This window comes from Labrus bergylta, chromosome 22, assembly GCF_963930695.1.
Source record: "Labrus bergylta chromosome 22, fLabBer1.1, whole genome shotgun sequence".
Lineage (NCBI taxonomy): Eukaryota > Metazoa > Chordata > Actinopteri > Labriformes > Labridae > Labrus > Labrus bergylta.
Genome location: NC_089216.1, coordinates 8109951 through 8131844, shown reverse-complemented (window position 1 = coordinate 8131844; position 21894 = coordinate 8109951). Strand labels below are relative to the sequence as shown.

Genomic DNA, 21894 nt, shown 5'->3' with positions numbered 1-21894 from the left:
AAATTCTCTTAAAATGAAAAAGTAAACCTTTTCTTTCTTTGTCGTGAATCAATTTTTACGGCGGTACAGCGCATGCACATGAAGAAAATGGAAAGTGTTCATGTCAAGGTGGAGGAAAGACACCGTGTTACAGAAGGAACTACCTGTAAATTCATTTAAAGAAAACTATTTCAAAGCTTTAAAATAATTAAAAACGTTCATTAGTCGTCGTTCATCTGGTGATAACCCTGACCCCCCTTTTTCTTTTCCTCCGTGTTTCCTGCCATTTTGTAATTTTGCATTTACAGTCAATTATCGATCGCAGTATTATACGCCTCTAGAAGTCTTTAAATATTTAAATTTCTCATTATTTCTGATTAAAACTATAAGCTACCAGCTCAAATTAAACATCTGCAGAGACAGGCTTAAGTTATTTACGAGCTTTACCGCATTTTGTGCTGAAAACATGCCACATGTAACCTCGAAACGCCATTTGACATTTAGTCTACTGCAATGCATTATTTTTTTTCTTCTCTTTTTTTTTTTTTTTTGAGTGGATTTGGCAAAGTGGAAAATAAGTTATTAAATGAGGACGCTAGGCTTAGTGTGACATTTCTTGGCTCGACAGTCGATAATCCGTCATGTGTGGAATGTTAAGATATTGTCAGTTTAATGACTTCATCCCAGACAGCGTCGACCACATTACACCCACACATCTCAATTCAGCCGAGCTATTATTACACATGGTCCATAACGCTCAGCTGCACAGGCCGCGGCTGGCTGCAGCATGACCCTTACAGCAGGGACGACCGACGCTGGCCAGCCTAAATATGCAATTGCCGCTTTTGGCGAGGAGGAGGGAAATAACTCAAGCAGCTTTTCAGGAATTCAGAAAGACATTTTAGCGGTTTTTGCTTTTAAAATTTCATGGACGGGGGAGTTTTCTTTCAGCTTAAACACATGCTCAGAAATCGGGACATATTTCAGAGAAAACACCAAAACTGTGGCGTGGGAATGTCTCTTCGGTATGGCAGTACAGCAGGAGAATGGTAACACATTTGTGCGACAGGCAGAAGATTCTCAACAACCTGTGGGCCTGAAGCGAGTACATTATTCAGGCAGAGCAGGAAGGGGAAGGTGGAGACAAGAATGTGAATGGGAGCTAATGGGGATAATATGGAGATTGGAAACAAATGGTGCTGCTGTAGGGCTGGAGCCAAATCCTCCAGCTATCTATACAAGATGAATGTACTGCTGGTTGGATTCCTGTCTCTGTAGGGGATCTCCAAACTCTAAGATTTTCACTTTTGAATTGATCACCACATTTTTCAGCTTTGAGAAGTCTACAGTGAGACAAACTTACCCAAAACATAGATACATTATGTTGGTGAAGCAATTGTACTAACTGTAGGTCTTATTCCTTTAGTCAACAGTCGACAGCAGAGCTAATTGTTTTCTAGGTTTAACCCATCTGGTGTCAAGGTAAAGATCATCATGGCTCTGACATTTAAAACGTGGCTCAGTGGTTTCTCTGGCGCCCAGAAGGGAGAGACATGATTCTTAATGTGCGGGAGGGATTCCACAGATAATGCAGGGTGTAAACACAAACAGAAGGTTGCTCGCAGAGCTGGGATGTCACATGATCAGTGAGTGCACATTTGAAATGGCTCTCAAGGCAGTGAAGGAAGTGATAGACTCCAGCTCCAGCCAAATCCGCTGTTCATTTTATTAAATTACATGACATATTAACACGGCTGGTTTCACACACACAGCATATGGACTAGATAAGAGCGCAAGTCAAAATCCAGCTCTGGCTCAATTGGTAATTGTCTTGCTAATTTTATTTTAATTGCCAGTAGTCCAGCTGAAAAAATCTGTTTAACCAGTAGGACCAGCTCTAATCCATGACGGGATTGACTGTTTCCCCTACACATTGTGGTCATTAGGCCTGACTGATTTATCTGGTCACTGGTGACGTCTAAGGATCAGCTAAAATGGGATTGAAAAAAATGAATTCGATTAGGTGGCTTTTCCCAGCTCATTCATTCTCCTCCTCCCTCCTTTTCCAACTCTAATCTGGGATTCTGCTCATCCCTCATACTCATGTCTCCTCCCTTTAACCTTCTCATCGCCCTTCCAGTCGAATGTAAGAGTGGATGGCTTTTTATTAAACTACTCCTGATCAGCAATCCCAGACTTTGATCACTTCGGTTATGATTACAAATTATCCTCCAGCATGGTGAACATGATTGGAATTTTTGTCAATAAAACATACTGAATCTTTATTTATTTTTTTACGCAATAGCTTTTTCCTTTAAGAAACAGCATAATGATTTCTGACATGAATAAAGCTGTTTTTGCAAACTAAAAAAAAGGCCGTTCTGCAATCCACTGATGACTGTTGGCTGCTCGGGCTCTCATTTGAAGATCTTGAGGATTTATTTTTTTATTCACAGCGTTTTCCAGCTCTCACGTCAGCTGACCTTTAAAATCTTTCTGTACCACTCGACTCCCTGAAGTCCTCGGCAGCTGCTTTTATACTCATTCTTAAATTCTACACAAAGAATAAGCCCCTGCCACTAGACTCACTGTACCCTAGGGTTAAAACCAAACAAACAAACATAATGAAGCACCGCTCAGACGGCAGCGTCCGGAGTCCTTGCAGCGCCTATCGGCCAATCAACAGGAAACGTGAAGTATACTTTCAATCTTGGTTTTTTTTTCGTTTGACATTCAAGACTCCCAGAGAAAACTCTAAATGAAGGAAATTATTTCATATTACTAAACTTAATTCATATTTCTGATTTTTTTCTCTTGAGTAAGGTCATTTCATTTGTTTTGCTTTAGAGAGAAAACACAAAGAATCTCATTGTACCCTGACTTCCCTCTGATTTGAAATGAAGAGATACAATAAGCAAAGTGAGGTTCGTTGACGCTTTCCAGTAAGATAAGGTTTGTTATTTATTTTTTTCTTTGCATTCCAAGACTTTCTTAGAATCGTTTTTTTATTGCCGTGTACATTTACACATACGAGGAATTTGACTTGGTGTTTTGGTGCGAAACAGCTCACAGAAGACTAAAAGATAAAATGGTAAGAAGCTATTTAAAAAACAGCGGTGCTCCTGCTGACAGCTTAAAAAGAAGATGATAAAAGGGTTAGGGGTTAGACTTTCACTGTGTTGTCTTAAATGTACAACTTTGTTTTTTAAATAATCCATTCGAGCATTTCATTCCGGCTTGCTTCATATTCATTTTGGAAGAGCATTTCGCAACCCTTATTCAAAGGGGGTTCAAGATTCAGCAACTTCTCTACAATCATCTTTCAAAGTGGATTTCTCCAGTTACATAATTTAGAAAGCATTAGCAAGCCTCCCCAGAAGAGATTTTATATCGTACTGTATGAGGCATCTCTATTACGTGTCCTTCTATTTTCTTCTGCTGCATCATTTCTTCTTTTCCTGCATGACACAAGTAGAATCGAAGGCCGCGCAGGAAGTGACATTTCCCAGCCTAAAAGGGAGACATAATAAAAAGGGACAAAATGCCAACATAGACCTGTTTTTTTTTCCTCTGCCCTGTTTACTCTGTTTCATCCTCAAGCACTTTACAAAAAACCTCTTTCTTCCCCAGGTTAACCTTCTTCTCCTTCCACTTTTCCATCGACTTGTCAGCTACTCCTCCCCCTCTCCCTCCCATCTCCACCGTTTGTCTTCTCTTTTCTGTTTTGCTTTCCGCTGTTTAAAGTCAGACTTTTTTTTTTTTTTTGTCACACTTTCACCTTTCTGACTGACTTCCTGCACTGCTCTCCATGTCGCCACACACCCGCTTCCTTTACCTCGCCTCTCGTCGTGCTTTGTGTCTCTTCCGTTTATCCCTCGCTCTCTCTCCTCTGTTTTTCCCTGTTCGTTTTTCTTTCCTGCCACTGCTGAATCGTAAACATTGCGTAACCCACGGCGATTTCAAAACCCTCTTTATAATGCAAGCCAACTGTCACACACAAATCCGCACGCACACCTCAAGCTATGTGACCAAATCTTGACAGGGAACTGTACATGGGCAAAGAAAATCAACTCAAATGTCCATTTACTTCAACACACACACACACACACACACACACAGTTACACAGAGTCACTTAAAGCTGACAAGCTCGATATGTTTATGGCTGCAAAATCCAACACTTGGTTGAACTTTGAGTGTGTATGCCGAAAGGTCTGAAGCACTCATATATCAAGACCCCACACACACACACACACACTCTCAGATAAACACTTCACACACCCCACAGTGTTTCATGTAAACAGACCCTTCTGGGGGTCTCTCCACCCCCCTCCTCCCATCACCACCTTCAATCCCTCCATCGTTTGATGGCCTGTTCTCTTCTCCATCTCTCGCTATCTCTCCCGATACCTCCATCTTCCTACCTCATCTTTTTCTTTCCACCCTCTCTTTCTCTCTCACTCTTTCCCTCCCTCTATGAGTCATCCCCCCCTCCCCCATCCCCCTCTCTCTCTCTCTCTCTCCCCATGTCTGTCAGTCCATTCCTTTATTCTGTGCCTTCACTCTTCAGAGGGATCCTCATTTTACTGGAACGATGGATGAGAGGCTGGGGCCATCTGCAAGAGCTGATAAAACCAGCCACACAAACACACACACACACACACACACATATAACACAACACAAACATACAGCCTCACAGATACTGAAATACATACAGATGCAACAAGGAGACAAATGCAGATGCATCACTAAACCTGTAAACGCACGCACAATTCAGGAACACAGTGCAACGCAGACACATTCCAGCGAACACACTGTGGGAAAATACAATCTGTGAACACAGCATTACACACATAAAGACACACACACACACACACACAACCCCTCTTTAGCCAGGCATGGTTATGTGGGACACATGAGCCGAAGCCTCTTCGACAGAATCTGCACGTCAAGAAGGAGAGAACGAACGGAACAAGAAGATGAGACTAGATGAAAGAAGAGTAAAATTAACTAGATGAGAGCTGGAATAAAGATGAGCACGGGGAGTGTTGGGGAAAGACGGGGTCAGGAGGGAGAGTAAAAAGATGTGGAATAGATGGAACAGTTGGTGATGAAGATGTAGGAAGGAGGAGGAGAGGTGGAGGAGGGGGGGGGGGAGGGGGATTGATACAAAGAGCCTGGAGGAAAGATTTATTCTGAGAGAGATGAGAAGAAGAGATGAAGTGAAGAGAAAGTTGAAGGGTTGGTCAGCATGATGGAAGATGACAGAGCTTTGGTGGAAACACAATTATTGGAGACAAAGTCTTTCCAAACTGAGTCACTTTGAACAGAAACAGTCCAGAGAAAAGTGGCTTCCCTTCTGACAGAGCTCTTGCTTTGGTGAACAATAGCCATTGGCACCACTTTATCAAGACTCTTTACACCCATCCAACCCTTATTCACATATTTTATCTCCATAATTAAGCTTATTATGGAGATTATGTGGAATGTCATGTGTTTTTTTTGGGGGACTTGATGGCCAGTCCGAGCCAAATTCCTTTCTAACCGTTAGAACATGAGGAATCCTGGTTACTCTAGTCAAACAGACTCAGTTAATTCACTCTAATTCCTCCTTTCAGGGATCAGAAAGACCACCGACTGATGTGAAAACCAACTCGCACACACAGGCACCATCTCTGCATTATAATATCAAATCAAAACGGAGGAACAAAGGCGTGCCGTGGCTCCTGTTAAACTAATGCGTGGCGTGCTGAAGGACACAGGGGTCTTTCACAATGGCAGCCACCGAAAACAATCCAGGAGGCCTCCTTCACTCGTTCAAGCGGTACATTAAAATGCAGGGAATCGTTTGTCTGCCAGTCCGACTGAGTAGCCGCGCTCTCGGAGGAAATGTGTGGCTGCTGTCGCTAATACCAATTAAAAGTTGTGACTTTGCCGGGGGAAAACGAGGTCAGATTCATGTTGTGATTAGCCTGGCTCTTCTCCGTGCTGCCTTGGCAACTTGAGGGTCACAGAGGCTGACAACTGACCCCAAGAGAAACGGATAACTCTGTTAGATTCTGCCAGATTTGACAGGATGTGCTGTACTACATTCATAACTGTACTTTAGCATTTTAGCTGTTATTTTGCGTTAAAACCCTTCCTTAATATGAACCCTTGTTAACCCCATTTTAGGATTATATTTGTGACATTTCAGATCACACTGTTCTTTGACGAAGTTCCTCTCAGTCCATCTATTTTTCACACTTTTTTTCCCTCTCTCCTTCACTACCGCCTTTCTAATCAGACCATCAGAAAAGATGTCAAAACATTCATCATTTTCCTCTTTGATTGGTAAGTTTCCACTTCATCCAACTCAAACATCCAATCCAATTTTGTTTTCCTGTCACTTCAGAACAAATTAGATCACAGCCCAATCCATAAATGGAACCGTTGTTCAAGCATTAATGAGGTGACAACTCTGTTTCTGGCAATGGAAATATCAGATGTCCAAACTCTGGGAACTAAGGGGGATGTTTTTAAAAGTTTGTCTAACCAGTAAGTTTCCCCCATTCAAAATGATCAAGGCAGTTTCTGAATCTTGATCTCAGTTTATGTAACTGCAGCAGTCAGGAAGCATTTCAAACACTCTGCCGAAAAAGATCTTTTCAATGTGGCCTGGATGCTGAGGGCCTCTGAATTTGTATTTCAAGAAAGAAGAAAACACTTTCAGAGAAAATTATTTCTTAGAAGTGTTTACCTTCAGCCAGCTACCTGATATCACTCCTACTGAATAAAACACACAAGTAATGGGGTACACACACTCTCTCTCTGTAACACAAACAACTTTGAATTGTTTCTTATTTAATCGTCTTGCAGTGTGCTCAAAACAACAGATGAGTCACAAAGAGGTAAGTCTCTACTAATGTAAAAACAGACCTGAGTAAAACCAACTAAGAGTGCAGATAGGAGACGCTACTAACTCCAGCATAAAGAATATTTCTCTGAACACAAAGTGGCATGAACCCCTACAACACAACATACAGAGCAAAACAAAAAAAACAACTGAAAGACTGGAAGAGGAAAATAATTACAGAGTGAGAGTGTGTCCGTGAGACAACTTAAAAATACAGTCATGGACCCTGAAGATATAAGGACGGTGCAGATAAATAGAAAGAAGGACTAGTGAGCGAGAAGGAGAGACAGAGGAGAGCAAGGAGGAGGAATGGTGGGAAATTGGAAGAAATGGCATCCAGGTATGCAAAGCAGAGAGAGGGACAGAATGATAAATAGAGCAGTGTTAGCCACAAAAATAGGAAGGTATATTGTAAAATGAGGAAATGGGGATCAGGTGTATATAAAGAGATGGAGAGAAGAATGAAGGAATCTGCTCAAGAAATAAACAAGAGAGGGAGGGGCCTGGACGATGGAGGAATAAGGTACTAAAGAGGTGACAAATCAGGAGAAGATTTCCATCGAGAGCAGTGGAAGCGGGGAGAGTGAGAGAATGGGGCAGGACGAGAGACAGGAATACAGATTGAGAAAGAAAATGATGGAACAAAAGCATAAAAATGAAAGACAAAAGCGAAAGTGGAGGAAGACTTGCAAAAACAAATCAGCAACAAGAAAGGGGCGAGGAGAGGCAAAGGGGAAAGACAAGGCGGTACAAAATTGTGAGGAGAAAATGGGGCAAAGACAGACAGGAGACAACAATGCGAGAGAGGGGCTGAAGGAAGACAAAGACGGAAATATGAAGCTGCAAAAACAAATCAACTAACAGAGGAGAGGGAGAGATGGAACGAGGTACACCAGGGAGAGATGAGAAATTGCGGAGGGAGAAAAAGGTGAATAATAACTAGAGAGAAAACTTGTGCAGAGGAGAATATGAAATGGAAGAGGGGATGGGGGAGAGATAGTGACGGAACAGATAGAGAGCGAAAACAGAGGAGGAATGATGAATGAGAAGAGAGAGCGGATCGGCTGGAGAAATACCAAAACGACAGAAGTATGAGTCTTGGGGGGGGAAAAAAAGGTGTGTTGACATTCTATTCTATACACACAGACACACCTGTATGCATGAAGACACCTGTAAATAATGTATGGTCCACAAACACAATCACAACGGAAAGAGGTGGAAATTGATGTTGACAGCAGGAAGTGAGGAGGGCAAATGGAAATGGCTCCAGAAAAAACTTGGAGAATGATAATAGATGGAGAGATACGCTGTGGTGGAGGGGGTGGGGAGATGGAAGATAACAGGACAGTCATTACTGCACATGGAGTTATACTACAAAATAATACATGGGTTGAGCTTAAGTATGTGTCCGTGGGGAAACGTCTATCAAAGCATGTCACGTTTCTAATATCTTAACGGCGGAGATTAGCATGCTGTGGATATTCAATGTATTGCCACTGAGAATCTAATCGCTCACACAGATGGACAACTTGAACGTTTTCATCATTTACTATGATCTATGATAAACGAGAGGCTCAAACCTGTTGTGGTTGTTGTTGGAGCAGCTGTTGTGCTTGTTTGTTCCTGGAGATACTCTTAGAGCTATTGATGTTGAATTTTTGTTTAATATGTAACCACTTTTTTTTGTGATTTTACATTTTGTTTCAGGATAACATATGGGAACGCAGGGCACAACTATCTTGTAAAAGAAAAAAGCGACCTAAACGATAACAATTTTCCATAAAAAGCCATGTATGCTTTTATGTATATATGTGGACTAACATGGGATACTATTGTTTGTTGGTTTACATAACCCCTGGTATTACTTCAATGGTGATTTGTACAAATATCTTTTTAATTAAAAAGGTCCCATATTATGTTTTTTTTCTGGTTTTATATGCCCTTTAGTGTGTTTTCCAAGTGTCCTGTGCATGTTTAGGCACATCTATGTGCAAAAATTCAAAGTCCGCAGAAACGCGGCTTCTCCTACATCCTCCTGTTAGCTGTAGCATTAGCCGCATGTAACGCTCGGTTCTAGCCCCCCTCGATAAATATTAGTCAGTGCAGCGTCATTGTCAGTGTGAGATCACTGATCTAAGTCCATTGGCTCGTTGTGGTAAGCCCTGCAGCTCATGTTGAAATTTCCGAGAAGCGTGCTGAGCAGCTGAGCAATAACGACAGAGCGGATCGGCAGACCAATCAGAGCAGACTTGGCCCACGTGGGGTCTAACAGTGTGGGCTCAACAGAGTGTAGCTGACAGACTCAGAGCGGAGAGGGAGCAAGGAGGAGCAGTACATGAAAACAGACACTTTTTTAAAACTTTACCTATTGTGAACGTACAAAAGTAGATACATAGATTAAATATACGAACCCCAAAAAATGGGCTCTTTAAGGAGACAATATCCATACATGCCCACAAATATCTATGGTCATGAATAATGTCATCAACAAATTAGTCCAGAAATGTAGAAATGAACTTTCTTATTGTATAATCTACTGTACTGGCAAAGCAATGCAAGCACCACTTTCTATCTCTCGTATAAAGTGTCACAACATTAGCACCTTTGCTCTTATCTTATTCGAGTCAGAGTAATTCTGTGGAATAATATGGAGCTGTACAGCTGTGGTTCAACCAGTTAGTCCTAAGAAATGAGCAAGGTTGGCGTGGAAGCACAGAGGGTACAGCCAGCACATATGGTATCTCTTGCTGCTATACTGCACCAAAGGTAATCAATTACAGTCATTCATGCTTTGTTTTCTAATTTATTGTTCCTCTTAATTATGTCGAAGTGTTTGAACGTCTGCTTCAGAATAATGTCATGAAAGTGCTTCGTTGTTATTCCTCATGAGAAGCATCCATTTCCCATTTCTTCTGCAGCGGAACACATTTATCGACAGGGATTATTTAACTTCTCTCTCACAAATTGAAAGCAGTACTCATTAGCACTCATTGTTGGGAGGAGTTTTATATCAGTGAAGGGAGTCTGAGTCACAGCAATGATGCTAAAAAAAAAAAAAAAAAAAAAATCGATTCCATTGATTACCTGCAATAGTTGGGGATCTCTTTTTACGACATGTGGAACCAGAGGCTGTTAGAAGTGAAAATTGAGAGTGTGGCAGAGCATTTTATTGAGTGCGCTCATGCATGTTTCCCCACTTTTGGTCTTTGAATGACGATAGGTTTTAGTGTTCGGCACATTAGACTCTCCTGAACGAGCTGCAAAAACTTGCTGTATTGACACATATGTGCGACGCAATTCAGATATGACAATGCAATCAACGGGTCAAAAACTCCGACCTCAAGCTTTTCTCAACACTCTCACCTGTTGGAATTGTAAATGATTAAAATGTCTCAAACTCTATATTATTAGTAATGATTTTTTTTTTTTTTTTTTTGGTGCAGGTTGTATATTATTAGTAATGATTTTTTTTTTTTTTTTTTTGGTGCAGGTTGTATATTATTAGTAATGATTTCTGTCTGGCTCTTTTGAGTAATTAAATTACAAATGACGAGACAACAGAGAGAAAATGGAAGGGATGGGAGGCAGGACGGAGGCAGAGCGGGAGAAAAGAAAGTGAGACGGTAATTTGGCGACCCTACCTTAATGCATGAGCAGAGAATTGAGAGGAGGTTGGACTAATGGAGGGAAGGGAGAAATGTCACTCCATAAAATAGTGGGCTAATTTAGCTCTATAATTACCATGTCGATGAGTGGCAGAAATGGAGGGGGGTGAGGGGGTATTGTATCGCTCAAAGTAAGATGAGATTGGACCAGAGATTATGTGAATAAAACACTAGGATAAGCACACACACACACAGTTAAAATAAAAGGACATGTACTGCTTTCTCCGTCTCACACACACTCTGCAGGAGACAGTCAGCTCACGTTGGAGGATCTCCACTAGTGACCTTCTCAAGGTCAAAGGTGGTTGCTGTGGAGATTACACCCTGTGCTGCTGCATGTGTGTCCGTTCCTGTGGTGCTGCTGGTTTGCCCTCCTGCAGGTGTGTGTGTGTCTGGGGTTCTAACACCTGGTCAGAGATCCTGGATGTTACCAGAGTTAACAAGGTGGCGTGTGAAGAGCCTGTGTGTCCCCCATGCTCTCTTTGTCCTTATGGTGTATGTGTGTGTGTTTCACAAGCTATAGTCTGCTTTCACACAGTTACCTTGGTTTATCTATTCCATTGCACACCACATTCAAAGGATATTTTGTTGCCTTTAAATTCTGGTCTTGGGATTTGGCAACTCTGCATCATCATCGCTTTAAGAACTTATTGAGAAAAATCGAATTCTTCTTACTTACACTGACTTGTGCTCGCTTTACGGCCCTCTAACTTAAGACTACAGCAGTTTAAAAATGCTACACGTTTTGGAAATCAGGTAGCATGACGCACATGAGGAGAATCCTAACAGATATTCTTCTTTATAATCTCAAGCATGGATACACTATGAGATATGAAAATAATGGCACAATACACACATACTACAGGACTGAACTAAGATCGTCATGCTTGCCAGAGGAACGCTCGTGTTTCAAAGGAGTAACAGATGATCAGGTGTCTCTTAAGTGTTGATTTTTATTTTTTAATGATGTGAGATACCATATTGGCCGAGTATGGTTCATCAAATTTGGAGTCAGTGGGACACATTTTTTTCAACTACAACACATTTGAATTACAATACAAAAACAAGATGTCTTCAGTTTCACTGAGTTTTCATTTAGCTGCTCCCACATTTAGCGGTTGACCGTTTCAGTATATTATTTAACTGAAGAAAACTGTAGTAAGTACAAATCTGCAGACACTCATAAAGGGGGAAGGAGGGGGGCATGCATTAAGATCTTAAATATTTTTAAACAGTGTGAGGGAGAAAACACTGGTTCAGTAAGGTAAAACCAGGAGAAGGAATCCACAGGATTTTATTAAGATTATCTTGCTTGGCAGAGGAACGCACCACATCATGTGACTTCACCTAAACAACTGCGCTGGGAGTTGAATTAGAGATTTTAATGCTTTGCTCAGAGAAGAAAAAAAAAAAACCTTGTGTCACACAGAGCTAGAAAAAGTAGCTGATCATACAAGTTGTGAAGAATGCAATAAGCACGTAGCCCTTGGTATTTCTAAATTCAGATACTTGGAAACAACACCAACAGAGCTTGGAAGTTGAAAGTTGTTTGATTTGCATGGTAGTTAAATTGAGACTTTTCAGACCTTCAAAAACAAACAGAGATGAAAGCAGCCACAGATTCTGCTTCATTTTAGCCTAACAAGCAGAAAAACACTCGAGCTCTTTCACGAGCAATTCCATAGGTGTGTTTATGGCACTGAACAAAATGGGAGATAACGGTAACTAAGTGAGACAGTCAAAAAGGTGCAGGATGTGTCTGGGGTGCAAACGAAGATGAGGGAAAAACAAGTGAAACACGGTTTTAATTGGAACCCGTACTTTTCTTTTTACAAAAGCAGACAGACAAGCTTGCATACAGACGCGCACAACACACACTGCAGCATTGTAAAACCTATTATTAAAACATTGAGTGATGTATGCAAATGTGCTCCAATAAAAGAAACAAACAGGAGGACGAGGCGTGCTGGTGGAGGCTGATGGAAACAGAGACAGATGTGAGTAACGCTGGTTAGGGAGAGGAGAAATCTGATTCATCAAATCCTTTTTGGACATTCAAACCCAGACTGGTAAGAAAAAAAGAAAAGGAATGGGAGAAAAGTAAGATCAGGTAGTGAGGTCTTGTAGCTCCATTTGAGCTTACAAAACAGCCAGTGTGATGGGTTTTGTTTCTCTGGAGCTACATGTAGATGCTGGCGTTTTTTTTAGCCGACTGAATCATGCATGACTGTGGGAAGGGAAGAGGGAAGAGAGAGAGCAAAGTGGGGGGAAATGAAGGAAATGAAATGAGTTACACAAAGAGGTGGATAATAAGAATGAGGCGAGTAGAGAGGAACAGTATGGCCTGACAACTTGCTGTTGTTTTGTAGAGACGCCAGGTAGAGAGAGAGAAAAATATAAGGACAGCAGGAGGAAAGGCGATATGGAGGGAGTGTAAAAATAAGGTGAGGGATGAGAGGAGGGAGCGAAATGTGATGGCAGCAAAGAGACAGGAAACAGAGAATAAGGTGATAAGACATATGGTGAAAAAAAAATAAGGAAAGAAGGCCAGGTAGACGAGGCGGAAAGAGGGGAAGGGAGGACGTATGATGGCTGAAATAGAGAGCCATGATGGAGCGATTCACTCCAATAAATGGAGAGACATCTGTAACAAGAAGATTGATGGATAGATTTGCAGGTAGATGGGAAGACGAGGACTACAACTGTTGCTCTCTTGTTGATGATATCGACAAAGACAAATTTCACACATGCTACGTTCAACCACTCCTTCACATTTGTACAGGATGGAGAAAGACCAGACCTGGGCCCACCTCCTGTTTGTCCCTGCAGAGTATATATTGTAAAGCTCTATTTCCACCTCTTTATTTTTTACAGAAGTAACATGATTTCTGGCTCTGGTAAACTGTCGTCATCAGCCATTCATCGCCCTTTGGAGGTGAAGGCTTTTCCACTCGCGCTTCTTTGAAACGGGCAAGCTAAACTTAATCACCGAGCTCATGTGACCAAAGGTTGGCGGATACATTGACTGTAACTGTGAGTGCCTGCGCAAGAAAAATAAATTAAAACACAAAATGTGAAGGTGCTGCTTTAATACTCTCCTTCCCTCCTTGCTTGCTTGCTTGATCTAAAAGCACGCAGTCAATCCCTCGCTGTCATTCTGCCGACAGGGCTGCCGCTACCCGCGTGCTATGACATCCATCACTCCTCATCGTCGTCGTTGAAGCCTCTACCGCATCCAGTAAGTTATTCTCATCTGATACAGCATTTGCAGATCTTTCCCCCCGTGGAGACCGAGCTCTTTGACTCACTCGGCTGCTAATTAAAAACAATTCCTTCTTTTTTGTATTCAGTGTTACAAGACGACGTAGAAACATTTAAGGGTCATACATGATGCTAGATTTCAGAAATATTTTGAATTTCAACCTCTTTTTGTGTGACAAAATCCTGCACACTCTCTTGCACAAAAATCACCATTTATTAGGAAAAGATTGGCTGAACAGTGATTTAAAAAAAAAGGTTTTAACCCTTATTGACGATACGGCGCTTGAATTGAGACCAACGGAAAATAAAATTCAAGTTTGTCGGTTGTAGTTCAGTCACCAACCCAAAGACGATAGATTTTAAACAAAAAAAAAAAAATCAAAGTCAGAGTGAAAACTTTTTGAAAAACCTTGCGTTGTCCATTAACTGCTTTCAACACAATACGCAGCACCAGATGTTCAAAGGGACACTGCATTTGAGGGTCAGATTTCTGAATAGAAGCTGAGCGATGGCGGGGTGTAAAATTACGTCTCTAACACACATTCTTTCCTTCCGTATTCACACCTGGTGCTATTTTGTGACCTCTTAGCTTTTCCGTCTGTAGATCTTCTCACCTATTCCTTTCATCTGCACTGAAAGCTCCATTAAAAGGGGATGAGAGAACTGGATAAAAAAAAGCTCCCATGTCTGTTCTCTTTGTCCAAGTTGTCCCAGAAAATGAACTCCAATGGCATGCAAAACAAGGGTGTATCCATTACAGATTTGACCTGTTGGAGCTTTGCTTCTGTTTTGTTCACAAACAGAATCAGTACCTCTACTCAAAAAAACACAAGCTCCTCCTCCTCCTCCCCGCCTGTGTTCAGCTCTTGTGTTTCCATTCCAATTCATCTCTCTTCTCTCCTGCAGGCTTCTAACATTTTAAGCATTTTATAAGAAGTAAAAGAATTGTAAACTTTGGTGCCAATTGTTGTGTGAACTAGAAGCAGGAACCGTTCTCCTACAGCGTCCAGTTCCTTCTTTCTCCTGCTGCCACACAGCCGCTCTCTTACATGAGATGGGAGTCGACAGGCAGCATCTTCAAGAGTGCCATAAGCACTAAGTTTAAGTTCAAAGTGGTAAGACACTGTGGCATCCTCCAAACTCTGCTTTGGACATTTGCGCCTCTGAAATTTCTGTTAAAATGTTGCAGAAATGACTCCGTATCATCAAAGATAATTAGAGAGTTTTTTTTCCAAGCATCAAGAGACCTAAAAGCCCATAGCGTGACGATACTCTCACCGTCCTGCTCTTCACCTTTCACTGCGTCACTCAGTCACTGACCCTGTCACAGCCCTTCACTCATGATTTATTCATCCGTCCCTCAAACGTAGCATTCCTACATCCAGGCTTTCCTGTGCTGATTGTGTTTGCTTCATTTATATTGCATGGTAATGGTGGAGCTGGGGCTGTCGCTCTGTTGACATGTTTCATGTCTCCACTGTGAGGCTAAATGGTAAAGCAGAGGAAACGAGGGCAGTGGGGAAAGAGAGATGGGGAACAGATAATATCAGAGGAAAGGTTGTTGTGGGTAGAAGAGGGAAAGAGGCTGTGATGGATTGGGGGGGGGGGGGTAAGTATAGGGGGAATATGTACATTATTTTAAGAGGAGGGGAAAGGTGGGAGGGAAGCTTGAGTGATGCAGGGGGAGAAAAGGAGAAAAAACAATAGTGGAAAAAAAAAACGGCGGAAAGTCCTTGAAATGGGAAGGTCACAAGCTATTCCATGGCTACTCTTTGAGACAACTTGCTGAGAAAAGCACTATACAGGGTACACGTCCATTTTCACAGTGAGTAGCAATGCACCCAGGAAGTGAGAAAGAAACATGATGGGCACGTCTTTAAATTGCTGATACCTCTGCCGATTTAAATAGTGCTTAAGATGCTCTGTTGTCTGTTAAATATTTTATATGTCGGGGTGATTTGTCCAGGATAACATTTTTAAAAAACAGTCCAATCATTGAGCCACATAATCTGTTTATAAACTACAGCAGCCACCCCTGGGTTATAAATCAATGGACGTAGATTAAATTGAAATAAATCTGTGTGCACAACACAACCATGTAGTTTCTCAAGCTCGCTCAGAACTAAGAGAGAGAGAGAGAGATAGAGAGAGAGAGAGAGAGAAATGATTTGTTTGATTGGAAAGCTACCAGAGCACATCGAAATTCAATCACATCCCAGGAGTCAAAAATCACGGTGTTAAGTCACTAGGCAGCAATATCAGTATTTTATTCACAGCATCGATGACATGCTGAAAGAGCGAGGACACGTTATGAGTCCAGAGGGTCTCCAGGAATTTATAGCTTCCCTATCGCAGTAAATTTGACATTCGCACAATAATATCATAACATTGATCAGCTTCACTGTGTCTGCTTATGAGCAGTGCCGAGCTGTGGATTGCATGTTTCTTACAAGACATTGAAGAAATCTGTGTCATATTATGAGACAAGTTTTTTTTTTTTCACATCATCTTTCTCCTCCTAAAAAGAATCCGGCCATGTTTAGCTGAGTCTTGGCTACAAACCAGACATCCTCGCCATAGCCAACACAAACCCCAAGGCTTGTATAAGCACAACGCACTGCTGAGGTCAAAAGCACCGTTATCTCTTATAATTATCTTTAGCACAAGGTTCAATTTGTTTTTATTCTGATAAATGCCTCTTTTATTCCTATTAAACCTTGCTTTAATTCCAGTCTGCCATTTTTATTGATTCAAACGGGCCTTCATTACCATTTAATTATTTGTAAAGCGCTTTGTGACACAGTTAAGGCCTATAAAAGCTAATAGAGAATCAGCACAAAGGAACACATTAGAGGAAGGGGAGCAGGATGGTTTGAGGAGAAAAAGGGAAACAGAAAAGGAGTGGGTGGGGTGTACAGTCTAGGTTGAAGGGCAAAAGGACTTGACAGCAAAAAGCATTGAGGGATCAGACCTCATCAGCGGGGGAGAGATTTATAGAGACACTCTGAGAAATGGCGTATTGGTGTGAGGAAATGCAGGACACGTGCCTGTGCATGGAAACACAGAGCACTCATATGGCGACCTCTGTGTCTGCTCATGTGTGAACACTGTCCAACAATATCACTTTTCCTTTCACACAAAAAGGGAAATGGACAGAAACTTTGACTGCTCATTGTCACACCAAATCTGCAGCTACATAAAAATCCATTGAAACGACACACATAGATGTCCCTCTCTCGCAGAGATACGGACATGGACTAGCATTCAGCCATGCAGAAACATAAATGCAAACAGGGGAAATCATGCCATGCCACACACAGACCTCGTACATTTAAACTAGCAGCGCTGAGAGCCACAGCATGGATCAATGTGACAGAGCTTTAACTCCGGATGATCCCTGCAGCTGTGACTGTGTGGCGTGCACGTGTGTTCACACATACGATAACACATTTCAGTCAGGGACTTTCCATTATCTCTCATAACCATAACACTCCAGTAAGTGATTTTTTTTTCCTTTAGGCAAATGCGGAATATATCAAAGCTGGTTTGGATTTTACGATACGTCATAAAAACATATCAAACAAGGTTGTAAGAGCTGATGGCACGTTACCATCAGATTAGCCATCGGTTCGGCTTTCACATGTCGAAGTGTCAAATTAACTATAACGCACATTTATAGTCGTCTTGTTACTGTGATTTGTGTTGTCTTGCCGACTTTCTCACTCCTTTCAAAGTTAGAGGAAACTATCCCGCCACTATCCTAATTTCATCTCCCTTGAGAGTTCAGCCTTGAGTTATATGGTGAGGTGAGCCCCTACCTCAATCCTCCCGGTGTCTGGTTGGAAGCCTCTGGCCGGGTCTTCGGTCGTCACTCTGCACTGGATCGCACAGCCGTTGACCCTGATCTTGTCTTGTTTGAGGTTCAGCTCTGGCAGGCTGCGGCCCTCGCACACATGCAGCTGGGCATGCACCAGGTCCACGCTGTTCCACAAAGAGAGAGAGAGGTGATGAGGTGAAGAATTTAATTGACGGCCGCACACTGTCTGAATAGCCCTAAAGTTCCCTTTGTATCACTGTGGAGAACATTTTTTTTTTTTCAGCCAACACTAATGATAGAAGGCCACTGAAGCCTTTTATTCAATCCAAACATTTTGAGCCATTATTGGCCTCTAAAATCCCTGACATTATAATCATGGGAACTTCAGTTTAATTTGCTGCAGCTCCAGGGGAAACCACCAGGATATAGAAAATCCAGTCTTCCAAAGAACAACACATCTTTAGCTTGTTAATGTTGTTTGATTAGATATGATCTCAATGGCAGCTAGATCAGGGTTTAAACCTTTAAGAGGAACACTTTTAAAAAAATTAAAATAGGACCTTACATGTTTAACATAAACACAGGAAAACAAGTCATGACTGTGTCACTCAGCTGGAACAACAAAACCTCTTCTTGTGGTTCTTGCTCTACCACCAGGGATGGGGCAACTTTGGTCACAGCAAGGGGCCACATTCATTTAATTATCAGTGCTAGAGGGCCACATTGTAGGATACGAAAGGATTACAGTCATTTATGTCTCAGATTTAACTTCAACATATACCAGTGATCAAATATTATTATGGACATATTTCTGGTTTTCATGATTTCACGGCAGATTTCGTCAAGTTTTCTTCATGTTTCCAATTAATTGATGTGTCAAAATTGACCCGAGGGCCACATTGAGGGTTGATGGGGGCCGCCAGTTGCCCACCCCTGCTCTACACTGATAAGCTTTTGAGTCAGATACAAAAAGATATTTGTTTTGCCTAGCAACAATACAGGCACACACACACACACACACTCAAAGCTCAAATGAGACTTGCTGGGTTAAGCTTCATGACCTCACAGTCTAATGTTGCATATCAGATGGATAAAGGTCTCCTTTGTTTTCTGTTTGAGATTTAAATGCAGCAGTGGATGAACACATTATTCCTGAACTGCTTTGCCCCTGCTACCCGGTGCTCTGCCACACATAAACACACACTCAGACGACTGCAGCGCCTCTCTGTTTAAAGGCTGAACGAGGGAGAGAGAGAGAGAGAGAGAGAGAGAGAGAGAGAGAGAGAGAGAGAGAGAGAGAGAGAGAGAGAGAGAGAGAGAGAGAGAGAGAGAGAGAGAGAGAGAGAGAGAGAGGAACACACACATTAGCAAACCAGCTCAGCTGTTGGACACCGTCTTGGCTTCCTTCTCCTAAACGTCTCAATTAGCTGGTAGCCACATTCTGGCCAAACAGAAGGACAATTATTCTGAAGTCTGGTGTGAAATGTGTTGGTGGGAAAAAAAAAAGCAGATCCACTCTTGATAACTTGGACGGGTGCTAGCGTGTTTTTGTTACACTTTATTTTTTTTTAAATCAGTCAGCTCCTGCTCCTGTTTTCACATAATAAAAAGGACAAGATGAAATGAGTCACTTTATGAGCAATGCACCCAACAGTTGTTATGGAAGGATTCTCAGTTTCCCAGTTCTTTCTGTGCTGGTATCCTTCAATAGGATACCAGCTGGGGGTTAGCAGACTCACATCACTTACTTGGCTTTGCTGGGTCCAGCAGATTGTTAGCTCCAGTGGACTGCAGCCATTTAAGGACACTTTTAGAGAATAATTCGGTTTATTCTAACACTCTCAGCTGTAGTTCTTATTACACAAAAGAGGAAGAGAAACAAAAGAACACCAGGAGGATTCAAGCTCACTCGTTCCATCTAAATCTTACACATAATTCTTGAGTCCTTCATTTAGTCCTCTGATCTCAAATTCCTAAATTCAGACTGAATCAAAGGCAATGACAAACAACACTAAAGCTGGATTACAGAGAAAGTATCCTTTGCTCATTATTTTGTTGTGTCAGTAGTTCACTTATTTCCCCAATCACTTCTAAGTGTATTTGCATATTCATGAAAAGTTAAGCAAACCAAAAACAGCACTTAAAGTGAAAAAAAAAAAAAAAATCATCAACACCAAGTTATGATAAGCCCTGTATTTTTATGCAAATAAACACATTTCAGTGGCAAACAACCCATGTGAACATTTCCTGAGTCTAGAGTCAAACGCTTGGCATCCCTGCTTAGACTACAAATATAAATATAAATCATGTTTGGCCTAGTTCTTTTTGCTCACATAATTCTTCTCTTTTGAAAACATAAGGCAACACTGATTGAATGAGTCCCCTCGAGGGTTTACGAAATTCATTGTATACTAATTTGACTCTGACAAATTAAAGAGCCTGCAGCAACATCTGTCCCTCAGTACAGCCAGTTACTGAAGAAAAGTCCCTCATATCATTAGCAAGTTCCACAATGAGGCCGAACTTCAAGGAAGAGGACGAGGGTGATACGCCTTCAGCAAAGTGGGAGTTGGAGAAACGGCCCGGAGCCAACTCGCAGCCTCCACAAGAGCATGACGACAATAAATACTGCTGGTTGGAAATAACGGTTACTGTAGAGGAAACAGAGGGCGGACCGAAGAGTGACGAGGTCAGAAACATCTGCAGCGAGGTGAAGACGGACATTAAAAGGAACCAGTGGGGATGACTGAGTCGATGTAATGAGCTGCATTATCATCTCATATGGAATGAGAACTGAATGTTATATAAGACATTAAACATTCATGCATACAGCACCATGTCTGTAGATCAGCGTTTCAACTGCAGCGCCATAGAAGTCATCATATAAAACTACTGAAGGCAGCTAAAGATACAAACATTTACCATCAAACCATTATATTATATACAATATATTTGTTATTTTGCTTTATTCTTAAAGTTTGTTATCTTCTGAAACAAACCAAGACAGACAAATAACTTCTGACTTTTCCTTACACATGCATGTCGTGTTTGTAGAGTGCTGTGCTGACATGGTAGGAACTAGAGGGCTCATGGGATTTCTGTGGGATTCCCGCAGGAATGGGAATGGATTTCACTACTTATCTCGGGACAAGGAAAAAAAAAAAAGAAAGAAGGTCAACCGCAGCAGACGGGAGCAGGAATCGTGATAACAATAGACCAGTTTTATATACACACACACACACACACACACACACACACACACAGATAAATGTTTAAAGGTTATTATGTCTATCAGCTTTGGTGTCTGTTTGCTGGTTAAACTTGCATGACGTTACATTTACTCTAGTTTAACTCCGGCTATGGAAAAAGTTTGAAAAGTATCCTTTTATTTCATTTAAAGCCAAGTCTTAAAACATGAATATTCAATGTTTAAAAAGCTAACTAATTATCTGTGACCTTGTTGAAGTAGTTTTCACCATAAGCAAGAAATATAAATGTTAAGTATAAAATCCACATTGTGTATGAACCCTGTGGAGTAAGAACCATTCAGTGGACAAAAACATAGACCTTTAATGTCTTTTTGTTCTCCTGAGCGACAACACTACCTGGAAAAAGGTCAGCTTTAGTGCCAATTAGCTTGTGGGACTTCCATTACAGTTTATGAAGTTATATAAAGCATGATGTCAGCACAATATAAACTGAAATAATAAGCTCTTCACACTAGTTTTGACCTTAACGCCCATCTTCAGTACAGGAGCTTCAAACATTATCTGAAGCAATAATGCTCGACCTGCCTTAAAGATTATACTGAGTTGATTTTTGGTGCATATTTGACAAATAACATCTATCACATCAAAAGTGATCAAATGAAACCTGTTTGAAATCTCTCTTGTTGTCTGTTATGCTCCATGGAACCCAGGATGATAATAAAGTAGTTTTAGTTTTGTTTTTGTCAGAACAGGTCTTATTAAAAAAAATGACTTGCAACAAATTGTGAATATTTTCCTTCGGTGCCCCTTTCTTCTTACAAATGACATGAATATCTTTCTAAATTTACACAATCTTAAGTATACCAAACTTCCACTAAGACAAAAAAAAACACTAAAAACTCAAAATATGTCAAACTAAATACTGCAGACATTCTTTGCTTCAGCAGTTTTTTGGGTTTTTTTCCTGTCTCCTACTTGAGCATTGTTTTGCTGTTCTCTCGTGTCAAAGGTGTGAACTTATTCTTCATCTCTGACGTTGCCAAAGAAAACATCAATCTTTCAAGGTGTC

At 41.3% G+C, this 21894-nt stretch overlaps 1 protein-coding gene across 3 annotated transcripts in view; it reads right to left on the bottom strand.

The window, feature by feature from the left end:
- The window catches only part of LOC109991341 (pyruvate carboxylase, mitochondrial), a 272579-nt gene that overhangs the window by 172474 nt on the left and 78211 nt on the right, over positions 1–21894 (bottom strand). For all 3 annotated transcript variants that reach the window (XM_020643641.3, XM_020643643.3, XM_020643642.3), the window contains exon 11: positions 17618–17780. In XM_020643641.3, coding sequence (XP_020499297.1) covers positions 17618–17780 — 163 coding nt within the window. The remainder of the gene's footprint in view (positions 1–17617; positions 17781–21894) is intronic.